At 36.6% G+C, this 12,891-nt stretch overlaps 2 protein-coding genes across 2 annotated transcripts in view; both read left to right on the forward strand.

The window, feature by feature from the left end:
• Window positions 1-505: 505 nt before the first annotated feature.
• Window positions 506-8,709, forward strand: LOC110452997 (neurotrypsin-like). Its single transcript, XM_021501786.1, has 12 exons — window positions 506-575; window positions 3,011-3,177; window positions 3,369-3,465; window positions 3,716-3,784; window positions 4,024-4,146; window positions 4,434-4,599; window positions 5,316-5,423; window positions 5,978-6,039; window positions 6,318-6,504; window positions 7,251-7,522; window positions 7,772-7,911; window positions 8,326-8,709. Exons 1-12 carry the CDS (start codon window positions 506-508, stop codon window positions 8,515-8,517), a joined length of 1,653 nt encoding a protein of 550 aa, XP_021357461.1. The 3' UTR covers window positions 8,518-8,709.
• Window positions 8,710-9,307: 598 nt separating this feature from the next.
• Window positions 9,308-12,891, forward strand: part of LOC110453017 (major facilitator superfamily domain-containing protein 1-like) — a 13,554-nt gene continuing 9,970 nt past the window's right edge. The window contains exons 1-3 of the mRNA XM_021501823.1: window positions 9,308-9,525; window positions 11,343-11,402; window positions 12,158-12,264. Coding sequence (XP_021357498.1) covers window positions 11,387-11,402; window positions 12,158-12,264 — 123 coding nt within the window. The 5' untranslated portion in view covers window positions 9,308-9,525; window positions 11,343-11,386. The remainder of the gene's footprint in view (window positions 9,526-11,342; window positions 11,403-12,157; window positions 12,265-12,891) is intronic.

Genomic DNA, 12,891 nt, shown 5'->3' on the forward strand with positions numbered 1-12,891 from the left:
GGAAGATGGACTACTTTTACAGTAAACCTTAATGGAACTGAAACAGTACTTAATGACTCAGATATTGAGACATCAAAGCAACAAAGTTGAATCGATATAATTCTACATCAGAAAGCATGTGACTGAATTTAAACCTAGGCGTGTATGTTATCTTTCTTAATTGAAAACAACAGGGATGAAGCTCTTCCGGACAATGACGTCACAACTCAAATGCCCACCCTCAAATTCCCAGGTAGGCGATCGTTTGGCATACAATTCATCCGATTCCAAGGCGAGGTAATGGGCCGCGGTTTGGAATTCATAATAAGTCACTTACTCTGTGACGTGCCCGTGTCCACATATAACCGATAGAGGTACGGCCCGTCCAAACAGTTCTATATACGGTGTCATCGAGTTCACCGTTATCTACAGCTGGACACTGATACTCAACCGAGTTTACTCAGGAGGATGGTTTAGAGGTCACAGACGTATATCGTATATTACTACAAAATTATCACAATACGATATGCATTCTGTAGCATTCGTGGTCATTTTAGCTGTTGTTGGACGGTGTACTCCTGCTCCTCGAACAGAAGGTAAGACGACGAATTACCTACTTAACAAAACCGTGATTAAAAAAGATATAAAATTTCAAAGCGAAGCGGTGTTAGTGAGGAGAAAAAATAAGACGACGATTTATGTAAACATTGAATTTACTTCCTATTAGTTCTCATTTAACTTCATAAAACATTTGAAAACAAGTCGACAAAAAGGTAGCAAAATAAAGCAAAATATCAACAGAAAGAAAACAGTTGTACTAAATAATATTGTTTGCTGTTTGAGTTTTCTGCTTAAAAGATGAAGAAAGGAAACAAAGGGAATTTTCACTAAAAGTAATAATTTATATGATGCGTTGGGAATGTCACCACTTCTTCGCCATCTCCTGTGATATGTTTTTGTTCTGGATAGTTGTAAAGGCTATTTAAACTCGCTATAGATAGCTGTTGTTATACAATTGTCCACGTTTATATCTCCAGTGTAGTTATAAATATGATAGTATGACCTTCGTATAAGTCAACCTTCTCTTTGTGTTAGTATATATTTCAGTGATATTTTGCTATGTTATAAAAGGTACATGTCATAAACCATCTCGTATGGTAATGAACTAATCAAGCATTTCACATAGATAAGAACAAAACTTCCTATACCATTGTAACCCAAACATTAAATGATCACGAATTTTCTATAGATTATTCCAAATGAGGTGTGCGTTAGCGCATGACTTCACTTTCGGTATTTTATAGGAGGTCATCACGCCTTCCTTTTTTGTTGGTGTCCTTGGTTCTTAATTTTCTTGATTTTTTTTTTTGTTTATCGATACGTTGTGATTATGCGGTATACTTTCTTTCGAAAGAAGAATATATATTACTGATAATGCATAACTGGGTTGTTCATTGCTGGAAAAGACATATTTTACAAGATATGGGTTTTTATTAAAATCTGTTGATATCAAAAGCAAGGAACTGTTTTTGCATGTTTTGCTTTACAAGCATTACATTTCCTATTAACATTGGAGGTACACATAACATACACAAAACATCAGGATTCATACTACGAAAATCACGTACCAGATATAATAGCATACCAAAGTAAGACTGTATGTACGCTTCAGTGTGTGTCATCGACTGATAAAAGGAACGAAAAGGGTCGCTTTACTCCTAATTGTAGAATTTTGACCTACGCATCTATAAACTACACTGTTTTAACAATTCAAAAATATAAAGCTACACTTTACAAGATATTCAATGAAACAATATAGGGGAGGATGTGTTAAAATTAATGGCATCAAACACTCGATAACGATATCAACAAAGGGAAATATGACCACAAAAACACATTGGATGTTAAAATAAATCTGTTAAGCGAAACGTCGTGATTAAGATACGTACATATACAAAGTGAATAGCAAAGTCGCTTACATCAAGAACGGTGAAAGCTTAGTTTGAATGTTGGATATATATTAGAATTGTTTTCACAATTACTTAGATCTGGGGGCTTTTAGTGATACAAGTTTATTTAGTAATAATCGTTTACAAAGATATTTATTATCCAACTTTATGCTAAAAATAAGTAGTAATATAAGTTTATATAATCACTTTTAATGTATGTTATGATACGTTTTCGATTCGTAGTTCATTCAAAGATAATTTGGAGTTCACACTCCATAAACCTCAACAGAACAGGAATCAATCCTTATATAACAGCTGTCACATGATAAAAGAACGAAGTTGAAATAAGTGTGACATGTTAGAATACCATCAGAGATTTATAACGTAGGAACTACTTCGGATATCCCGTTCTTTTTTTTCTTATTAAATGAGTTGTGTACCTTTATGCGAATAGTCAGTGACATTTTTGTTTTGACTGCCCTTTCAATACGATGAGTGTACTAGCACACCAGTAGGATAAAGTTAAGACAGTGACCCGCATTCGGTGAGAGATAAGACACTCACGCTAAATTTCAAGTTCATTCATTTACTCGAGCCAAATGCTCATCAGACATTTGCATTAAGCTAAACAAAATGTATTCGTTCATCGCCATATGTGCCCTGCTCACTATTACAATTATACGGTAAAGAAACTATCTTCATATAGTTGTTGTATTGCCAAATAACTGTTTTATGCGTCATGGCAATTCCATTGTATTAATTTTATTGTCATGCTAACATTTCCTTAATCCACAAATGGAAAAAGAATAACAACAAAAAAAGAAAAAAAAGTTTAGACCAGTAGAAGTTTTTTTTTAAATGATTAAATCATCATTTATTAATTTATTAAAGCCTGTTTTGAATATACATTTACGTACCAGTGCGTTTTAGTTTAAACGAATAATTCAAGACGGTTAGATGGTATAGCGTACCTATAATTTAGATAGTAATCTCGTACGGCGTACTTTTATTCGGTAAGCATTTGATGTAATAACGATCCATTATATACCAACATCTGACGTTGTTTTTGGCGTTACTTTCAGCGTGGAACCGGGTACGATTGGTAGGCGGGGACAGATACAGCGGTCGACTAGAGGTCAAGGTGACGGGGGTGTGGGGCACGATTTGTAACAAGGGATGGACCAATGCGAATGCACGCGTTGCATGTAGACACCTCGGATTTTCTGGAACGGTCAACTCACTTTTACACGTAAATAATTTAGGCATAACATATCATTTTTCATATTTTAACGGAGTTTATTGACAAAATTTTACAATATGAATAAGACTGGACGGCATCCGCAAGAAACAATATTTAGAATAAAGTCTAATATTATATAATGACTTCTGCTCGGATTCAAAAGGCAGCGATTAATTCTTTAATGTGCGTTAACCTTTCAGAGTGACCAATATGACTTAGGAACTGACCACACACACCCCGTGCGATTGTCCTGCAGTGGATCAGAGACAGACCTCGGCCGATGTACCAGAACCGTGGGTAAGCCACCGTTATTCTATAAATAATTACTTTGAAAAGTTTTTTTACTTTAAGTGCCCATTTTTTACATCATTGTCTAATTCATAGAAATACAACAAATCATGGACTATATTGTCTGTTTGTTATTGAAACAACTTACAAGTGCATTACATTAAGCAAGTAAACAAAAGTGTTTCTTTCGTGGCATAAAGTCAAGCCACACTTATAATTAAAATAGCAGATTTTATTTTACTTACTGCCGTTTTTGCAGATATCACCTGTTCACATAATGATGTCGTGGGTATCGAGTGCCAGATTCCCCGACCTATCAGATCATCAGGTTAGTGCCACCAAATAAACTAAAATATTAGGTCATATACTGGGGTATTGAACTAATACAAACGAGATTTGTTAATTGTGTTACCTTATAATGAACAGAGAACTATAGAAATTGTAGGAGTCTTTTTACTGCATATTCCAATCTCGGAGCAATTAACCTGTGTTCCGTAATGCTATTCAGTCTGTTGTGTAACTCTATAACATGACACATATCAATGCTCTTTCGTTACATTTTTGTAGTGTTTACCCGCTGCGGTCCGCGGCAGTTCCGGTGTCCTGCATCCAACAAATGCATCCCGTCCCGCTGGCGGTGTAACTACGTAGACGACTGCGGGGATGGCGAGGACGAGAACAGATGTGAACGTGAGTGTACTTCAGCAGTCTATAGAAAAATTGTGGGAGCTTATTACGGGTGCATATATACCGAAGTGTCGGGAGCTACCAACTAGAACATTATTTATCTATTACCATAATTTTGTTGTTGTAAATTCAGATCTGTTTGTATTAATTGCACGATAAATTGTTACACTCAGCAAATACGTCGGATAAGGTTCAATTTCAAAAAAGAGGTTGTACATGTCGGAGGTCATACCCCGTTGACTATATTCAGATGGACACCACTTAAAAAAAATTGTCATCTGCCATTTCAGCGAAGACCAACATACCAATGGTTGCAGATCCGTTCCGCCTAGTCGGTGGGCGTGGGCCATGGGAGGGGAGGCTTGAGGTCATGTACGCTAGCCTTTGGGGCACAGTGTGTGATGATGGGTTTGACGTCACAGCGGCTGACATTGTGTGTCGAGATCTCGGATACGAGTGAGTAGTGAGCATTTCTCCCTCTGTGGACATAGATATCATAGCAATAAAGGTATTTTAGTGATGTTTTTGATCTCAATTCTACTCGATTCCTGTTCCCTGGAGCTTTTGAAATCATAACATAATCTTATAGTTTTAAAAAAGTAACAAAAACATTTGGTAAATTATGCTTTTAAGAAAAAGTACCAATTGTGTCAACACATGTAATTCGCGGTGCAAAAAATGGACAACTCTGCCAACTATCAAAATCGCCGACTTTTATAATTATTTCTTCGACTAAAGCATTTAGCACTAATGATGCAAATTTAGGAACATTGTGACTATTATCGTTAATTTACCGCTCGTTTGAATTGACTGTATTTCTACAATGGAGCTGTTAAATGATATTTCGATAAGCGCACTACGTTGTATTATACTTGGACATTTATCATTGATGTTTACATTACTACTGAACACCCAATTGTTCTACCTTTGCCACACTCATTAATGCATTTAACGATATGAACCAGTGCTGGTTCATGACGATATTAAATATAACAAAATAGATCTGTTACATCCATTGAAACACTTGGGGTCTTCTTTTTTCATTCTTGCATCCACTTTCCTTACGATGGTGTCATCATAAGACCCTGGCTGTTGCAATGTATTTTAACCCTAACTGAAAATGCAACGCGTATTTTGTAATATAGAAACCCATGCTGTACTTTTTTTAATAGGGGCGCCCGATCTGTGCATAATTTCGGAGCAGGCCGGGGACAAATCTGGCTGGACGAGGTCAACTGTATCGGGAACGAAACTTCATTGACAGAATGTCGGAGAAACAAGTAGGTAAAATACATCTTTGTGTTAAGATCTTGTACTTCGTATTTTCAACTTTAATCGTATATATATTTCAAACAGTTTCACGATTAGGAGGCGTTTTCTTGCATACTAGACCGATAAATCCGCATTTCCTGCGGTGCTGGAAAATTCTATCCGACTCACGGGTCTGTATCGCATACACGTTCAGACTGGCGGGTGAATTAAAGTGACCTTTCGGGGTCACGCTATTGTTCGTGACGTCATTTTATGAAGTTTTTGGGTCAGTCAGGGTCATTGATGTAATAAACAATTGCCATCTGCGGTTCATATGAAAATGAGAAATGGACGGACAGTTTACAACTTTATTAGAGAAGTTTTTCCGGGTTTTAGTTAATAAGCAAGAAATATAATCTATCCCTAATGTGAGGTATGGATAAGGTCATTCAAACCCTCGGGATACAATATTGAGCAGAAGCCTCGGGTCTCCTGCTCAATATTGTATCAATACCTCACATCAGTGATGGATTCTATTAATATTGCGTGGTGTTTTGATTCAGAGCAAATGAATCTTTTACAGTATTGCCGTACATGATTGTCAGCATAGCGAAGATGTTGGTGTCATCTGCTACCCACACAAACGTAAGTAGACATAATCTTTCCAGAGTCTATCCAAAATATATGGCGTTATTTATCTCTTGTCATATCATCTTTTCTTGTTTAAATTCAACATTTTCCTATTTCTAGTAAGTTTGTCATGCCTGGATTTCTGATAAATGAGATTTCTGCTAGGACATTGCTTAATAACTAAGATTTCTAAGCAGGAAGATACACTGTAGTCGGAAGCATGTCGTGGACAGAGTACGATCAAAATGTGGTAAAATATATCGAAAATGTTAACATGTATATGTATTTGTTAGATTGTGGCATACAGAACATTCCTGTCGTGTCACGAAAGATTGTTGGTGGTCAAGCAGCCAATTCTGGGAGCTGGCCATGGCAAGCATCAATTCGAATGACGCTTCCGAATGGACATTCTGATCATTTCTGTGGAGGGACTCTTATACACGAGGAATGGGTGGTCACCGCGGCCCACTGCTTCGACACGTACGTTCGATAAGGAAATAATAACCATACAGACAGAAATCAAATACATTCTGCTTTCTCTTATATACTAAATGTTATGAATCTTTTTCATTAGTCAGATTGCAATGATTTTTTTTTTATTATTGCGTCGTAAAAAGCTTGCTTATTTGAAATTAGTATTATAAATCATGTCAATTCCAATCTCAATGCTACCAGTATTTTCATGAACGTTTGAGACTTAAGATGGCGCGCAAAGGAGATATTTATGAAACGGTTCAAAATTCAATTTGCACTGCTCGCTACGACAGACATGACGGTTTTTTTCGCGTTTTTCTTATTTCGTTTGCTAATCCGGCATAAAATGACATACATGTAGGTTGACTATGCAAATGTAATTTAAGTTCTAGTAAAGATATCTTTTGACAATCATGTTGAATTAAAATATGTTGCTCAATAAACTCTTCTAAAGTGAAAAAAATAATCTTTGCTTATCATCTTTGAAATGATATGTACACATATATGAACAAATGGTAGAAGGAGACGCGAGGAAGTCTAGCATCAATATGAAGTCAAGGATATTGTAGGTATTGATTATATGGACGACTAAAAAACAAAGTAAATATAGTTTGCATGCAAACAATTGTTGTCGAACAGGTGAACAAGCCAATCTTCACTGTCTTCAATGTCATAACACTACACATTTCGCCCCAATAACCTTTTCATATGCGCCATTTTCTTGACCATTGAAAAACTTCTGTTTATTGTAGACTCCATAGCTTGGATGAAGTGCGTGTTATTTTGGGAGACTATCGTTTGTCTGTAACCGAAAAACATGAACAGACTTTTCAGATCCGGAGTATCGCGGTTCACGAAGACTATCATCAGGGCCATCGTGAACACGACATAGCGATCATCCGTCTGATGGGCGTGGCCAATCTAACCAACACTCACGTCAACAGGGCGTGTCTACCGCGTAATCGAACCATGCGGTTCGAATCCGGCTACATGTGTTATGCAACAGGGTGGGGAGACACTGAAGGTGAGTGGTGTGTATATGGTTGAGTTAAAAAAAACATTCAGTATATGTCACGTCAAAATATTCTTAAATTACCTGAAATGGTTGGTAAATTATGCAATTTCTTTAGATAGCATGTGTGATATTTTCTGGACGCCTGAATAACATGTATCATTATAGTCTTCACAATACTATGGTGCTCTAACCTTACCAGTTAAAGAAGAAACAAACTTTTTTGGCGAGGTTAAACCTCTGAATGTCTGTGTTTGGTAGGTACAGGTGATCAGGATGTTCTGAGACAGGTCCGACTACCACTCTATAGTGATGCTGCCTGTCGCCAGTTCTACGGTTCGCGGGTGTCGAGTAACATGCTATGTGCCGGGTACGACTTCGGTGGCAAAGATAGCTGTAGGGTGAGTGTCAGCTTCAGTACCCGTTCGCAGACTGAGTGGGTATTCTTAAGCAAAGCATGTGTTTCGAGAATAGTTAGAAAAAGCTAAGGAATTAGTATAGATATTCAGGCGGCGTAATAGTAGGTTTAAAATGATTCAAGGTTAGGAACGGTAGGATTAAAGATATTGTGTTTATAAACTACATGTGTACAACTGTAAATGACGTGAGTATTACCAATGACAAATACGTAATGGATTCGTACAAAAAGAGTTCGCACAAGGTACATGTATCTTATTGTATTAATACAAACAAGTACAAGAAGTGACAACATAGATAATGTATTCATGAGGTAGGTAATGTTCTGTTCAGTTAAAGGCCAGTATTTTTCTATCATGTGTTGTGTATTTCCTTATGTTTAAGCGTTATGTTTCCAGGGAGATTCTGGGGGTCCTCTTGTCTGTAAGGAAGCTGGTCGCCGTAAGTGGACGCTGGTCGGTGTGACGTCATGGGGTGAAGGGTGCGCGAGTGTAGGGCACCCTGGAGTATACACGCGTACTCAGAAATACCTGAGATGGATCAGGGAGTTTGTGAAAGGGGACAGGAAGACCCGTACCTACAGAAGATGATCGTCTCATTACCTGTTTAAAAGTTTAGACATTGTAATTTAGGACTGTTACCTTTCCATATGAATCTCATTTACGTTTGTACGCTGTTGACTGCCATGTCACATGTGAAATAATCACTGATTATTGTTTAAGAGTGTATGTTTTTTGTGTGTTTTAATATATCAAAGTAACCCTGAAAATAAATAAAATGTTCTTGATGCAATATACTTTGGATTTATTTGAGTAAAATAAATGCACGAAATATATTTCCTCGTCGAGTAACAAAACGCACTACAACATTAATAGAGAAAGACAAAATAGGCACTCGCAATCGCCCATGAAAGACTACATTACATGTAGGAACCAAGGACACACCAGGAAATGTATATAATAAACCCTCATGGAACAGAAGCTCCGGAATAGTTAGCATTTCCTGTACCGCATATGGCACCAGTCATAATACACCCCGTCAAATACGGCAAACTATACTGCTGTGTGGAAAAGGTTGCCACTAAGGATAAGATTTGAATATATGGCATTCCAATAATCAATCGTTTAGTATAATGCTAAAAGCAAACGTGTTTAAATGTAAAAAATCAGATATGCTAGATTGAAGCACGTACTTCTGTGCTTTACGAATATCGATATCGAGGAGCTTGCATCAGTATATTAACGCTAACTGTTTGTTCTTTCAAGATAATAGCAGTGCACTATGACTAGAAAACAAAAAATGCGTCCATTGTTTCGGACAGTTGTATACAACAGTCTCGGAGACTGTGTTGTATATGTGTTGGGACACTCGCTGTGTTTGTTCTGGGTGTATAGCGTTATAGGGACGATAACAGTTTACAGTTATATAGTATAGGGATGATGGTGAGATACCGTTACTGATTATAAACGGGGGTGGACTTGACTAAAACTGATGGTGGTGAAGCTTGTATCTGACGATTTAGATGATATGTATAAAAGCAGTGAAGGGTGATTTGGATAAAAACACCAACTAGAAGAATTTTGCATTTAGGCACACAGGTATGATATTTGAATTCTATATCGGTGTTTGTTGCTACAAACTGTATTACAGTGCATAATGTCACTCGTCTTTCTATGATTACTATGATGAACGATATGATTTGTACTGATAAACAAGTGGCCTGGTATGTTGAGCAGTGTGTATTGAGCTTGGTGGTTACCCTTCCATACAGATATCTCACATGCGTTCATAGCTACAGCATACTATAGCCTATATAGGTACATTCATATTGGGGTCTAATATTAGAAGAATGTCATATTAACGGAAGTTTAATGTTGTAATAATTTTGTTGAGTTTGAAATAATGATCAGGAATTTCAGTATATATATAACGGCTTATATAATGGCTTAAGATATACAATGAATTATAAATCTACATTGACGTACAAAGTGATATCGCTCGTTCTGATGATAACAAAAAAATAGCAGGAATACTTTGGACTTTGGAAAATTTCCACACACACATTTATTTAAGATATGACTAGAAATAAATAATTTGACCGATAACAAAGTGGAACGTAAACAAAACGAACCTACAACACCACACACAGAGATAAACCAGTAAACTGCGACTTATTCTAGTAAGGCGACCAGACTTAAATTACTTAATATTCTTTCATTTATTATGAATACTCTATTGAAAACAAACACGTACAGCATTATCACGAGATACATGGGTTTCTAGGTGATAGGTATAATATAATTACATACAAAAACCGTTAAAGAGGTCAATCATTATCTAAACTTAACTTTCTCTCTACACTTACGAAACTTTGTCTTCAAGTTAGAAAATGTAAATAGAATACAGGTTCATTTAGCATCAACAGTGAAATTTTCATGTGGGACATTTCGATAACTGGTACGAAATGTTCATTGCCACCTTTATCAGACAAGTGCCCGGTAACGCGTGTGAACAGTAAGGTATAAAGTATGTACGAGACGGTAATAAAATCTACAAGCCGGTTCGACTATTCTTAAGCGTATGTACTCTTAGTTGTTATAAATATTTGAAACGACAATCAAATCGTCAAATTGATTTGTTTATTATCTGGTCATATACCGTATATGCTAGAGTGTGAACCCAGAACTCTGGAAAAATGCCAATCATGATTAAATAATCTGAGGAATTCAATTAGCAGGGTTATGTGTCTCTATTTACCAACACATCCGTTGATGGTGCACTTTGACTCATTTGAAACCGCTTAGGTGGTTATGTGTCTCCTAATGTGGACTTCTGGAAACGATCTGTTGACGAAATACTGCTGATTATCAAGAGCAGGTAGAATAGGATTTGACCAACGCTTTAGATTTCGGAAACACATCCCGGATTTACGTACGAGGGAGAAATCATAGAACAGAGGCCCTTTGTTGACAACCTTCTGCTAAATAAAGATGACGGAACCGTAAATGTATTGCTCTGAAGGAAAAGGACGCAAACGGCCAAAAACCTGAACATCATATCTTACCCTCCTTTGTACTAGAAGGTGGATGTAGTATGCAAGTTGTTCATCATATGTGATACGATTGTCACAGGATAATAGGACAAAATGCAAGAGCATCTATGGCGCGATTAAAGCATGTAAATAGCTGTTACTGACACTCAAAAGGGCACAAACAGTGTCAACGAAAGAGGAAGAACAATGACCAATCATTGAGAAGACGAAAATAGTCAGGTGGTCATTCATTTTAGAAAGAGATTGTCTGTAAATATCAATAACCATTTATAATAACCGTTCTTATTAGAAGATTAACGTACTTTTCGTGCCACAGACGCCATGTACAATATGCTCATTGTCGATATATTGATTTCATTTCAGAGAGTTCAGTTATAATCCATGACGCAATAACGCAACACAGTGATATGAAAATACATGAATGTAAGTAATAGTAGATACATATTTAGCACGTATTTCAATGATCTCCATAGCTATCATACTGTTTACAATACCTAAACTGCCGTGATTTATAGTAATTGGCATTAGTTACTACAACACTTCTATAACCCAAACCCAGTCAGGTAGCTTTAAGTAGGCTGTGCAAGCAATGTTCCAATTTATAGATACAAATACTACCATGCTACATGGTATATCGAAGTTCTTGTTATCACATTAATAGATTTTGTAAAAATGTCTTTATTTTTGGGTGATAATATCAGAAAAGTGTCGTTTCGGTCTGCTCTACCATATTTTCAACGATACATTCATTTTACCTCATTCTTCTCCGAGTCGTCAAAGTGTTGAAGTTGAAGTTAAACACTTCTATGTTTTTGCTTCTTTTAAATGACGGGTTAATTTCAATTAAATACTAGACGTCTTGACGAATGTGCTATGAGATTCGATTGTTAGAAGTCGGTTTGGTATTTTATTCACACTACTACCTCAAAATGTAGATAGACCTAGTGACTATCCGATGACAGTCGAACGTTTAACTTCCAAATGATAAAAGGGAAAAAATACAAAGGTATTCAAAAAGTCTTAACACTAGGTTAAACTAGAGTTTGATCGTTGGCGTCGGGATCAAACGTTCATTTGCATTAGATGAATATCATTCATGCTAGCTTAACTAAACTTGATCTTTTTCTATGCACTGCTTACCAATTTATTTGATACATTCTTTACGGTTCATTTATTAGGGAGGTGGCGCTATCCAATCCTAGTATGTGACTGTCTGCTGGCCCTAGGCTGTTACTATAATATTGGCGTTCCCAGTGCTTTGCAGGCCGACATTCAGGGATCAGGGGTAAGACAGCAAGCAATACACACTGTGTAAAAGATTCATGGGTAAGACAGCAAGCAATACACACTGTGTAAAAGATTTATGGGTAAGACAGCAAGCAATACAGACTGTGTAAAAGATTCATGGGTAAGACAACAAGCAATACACACTGGGTAAAAGATTCATGGGTAAGACAGCAAGCAATACACACTGGGTAAAAGATTTATGGGTAGGACAGCAAGCAATACAGACTGTGTAAAAGATTCATGGGTAAGACAACAAGCAATACACAATGTGTAAAAGATTCATTATAAGACAACAAGCAATACACACTGTGTAAAAGATTCATTATAAGACAGCAAACAATACACACTGTGTAAAAGGTTCATGGGTAAGACAGCAAGCAATAAAAAATGTGTAAAAGATTCATTATAAGACAACAAGCAATACACACTGTGTAAAAGATTCATTATAAGACAGCAAACAATACACACTGTGTAAAAGGTTCATGGGTAAGACAGCAAGCAATAAAAAATGTGTAAAAGATTCATTATAAGACAACAAGCAATACACACTGTGTAAAAGATTCATTATAAGACAGCAAACAATACACACTGTGTAAAAGGTTCATGGGTAAGACAGCAAGCAAAA

Source organism: Mizuhopecten yessoensis, unplaced genomic scaffold (genome assembly GCF_002113885.1).
Source record: "Mizuhopecten yessoensis strain PY_sf001 unplaced genomic scaffold, ASM211388v2 scaffold7055, whole genome shotgun sequence".
Classification (NCBI taxonomy): Eukaryota; Metazoa; Mollusca; class Bivalvia; order Pectinida; family Pectinidae; genus Mizuhopecten; species Mizuhopecten yessoensis.

Coding starts and splice junctions, on each gene's coding strand:
- LOC110452997 (XM_021501786.1), top strand. CDS start 506: ATGCATTCTGTAGCATTCGTGGTCATTTTAGCTGTTGTTGGACGGTGT. Junction 576..3,010: donor TCCTGCTCCTCGAACAGAAG/GTAAGACGACGA, acceptor CGTTACTTTCAG/CGTGGAACCGGGTACGATTG. Junction 5,424..5,977: donor ACAGAATGTCGGAGAAACAA/GTAGGTAAAATA, acceptor AATCTTTTACAG/TATTGCCGTACATGATTGTC.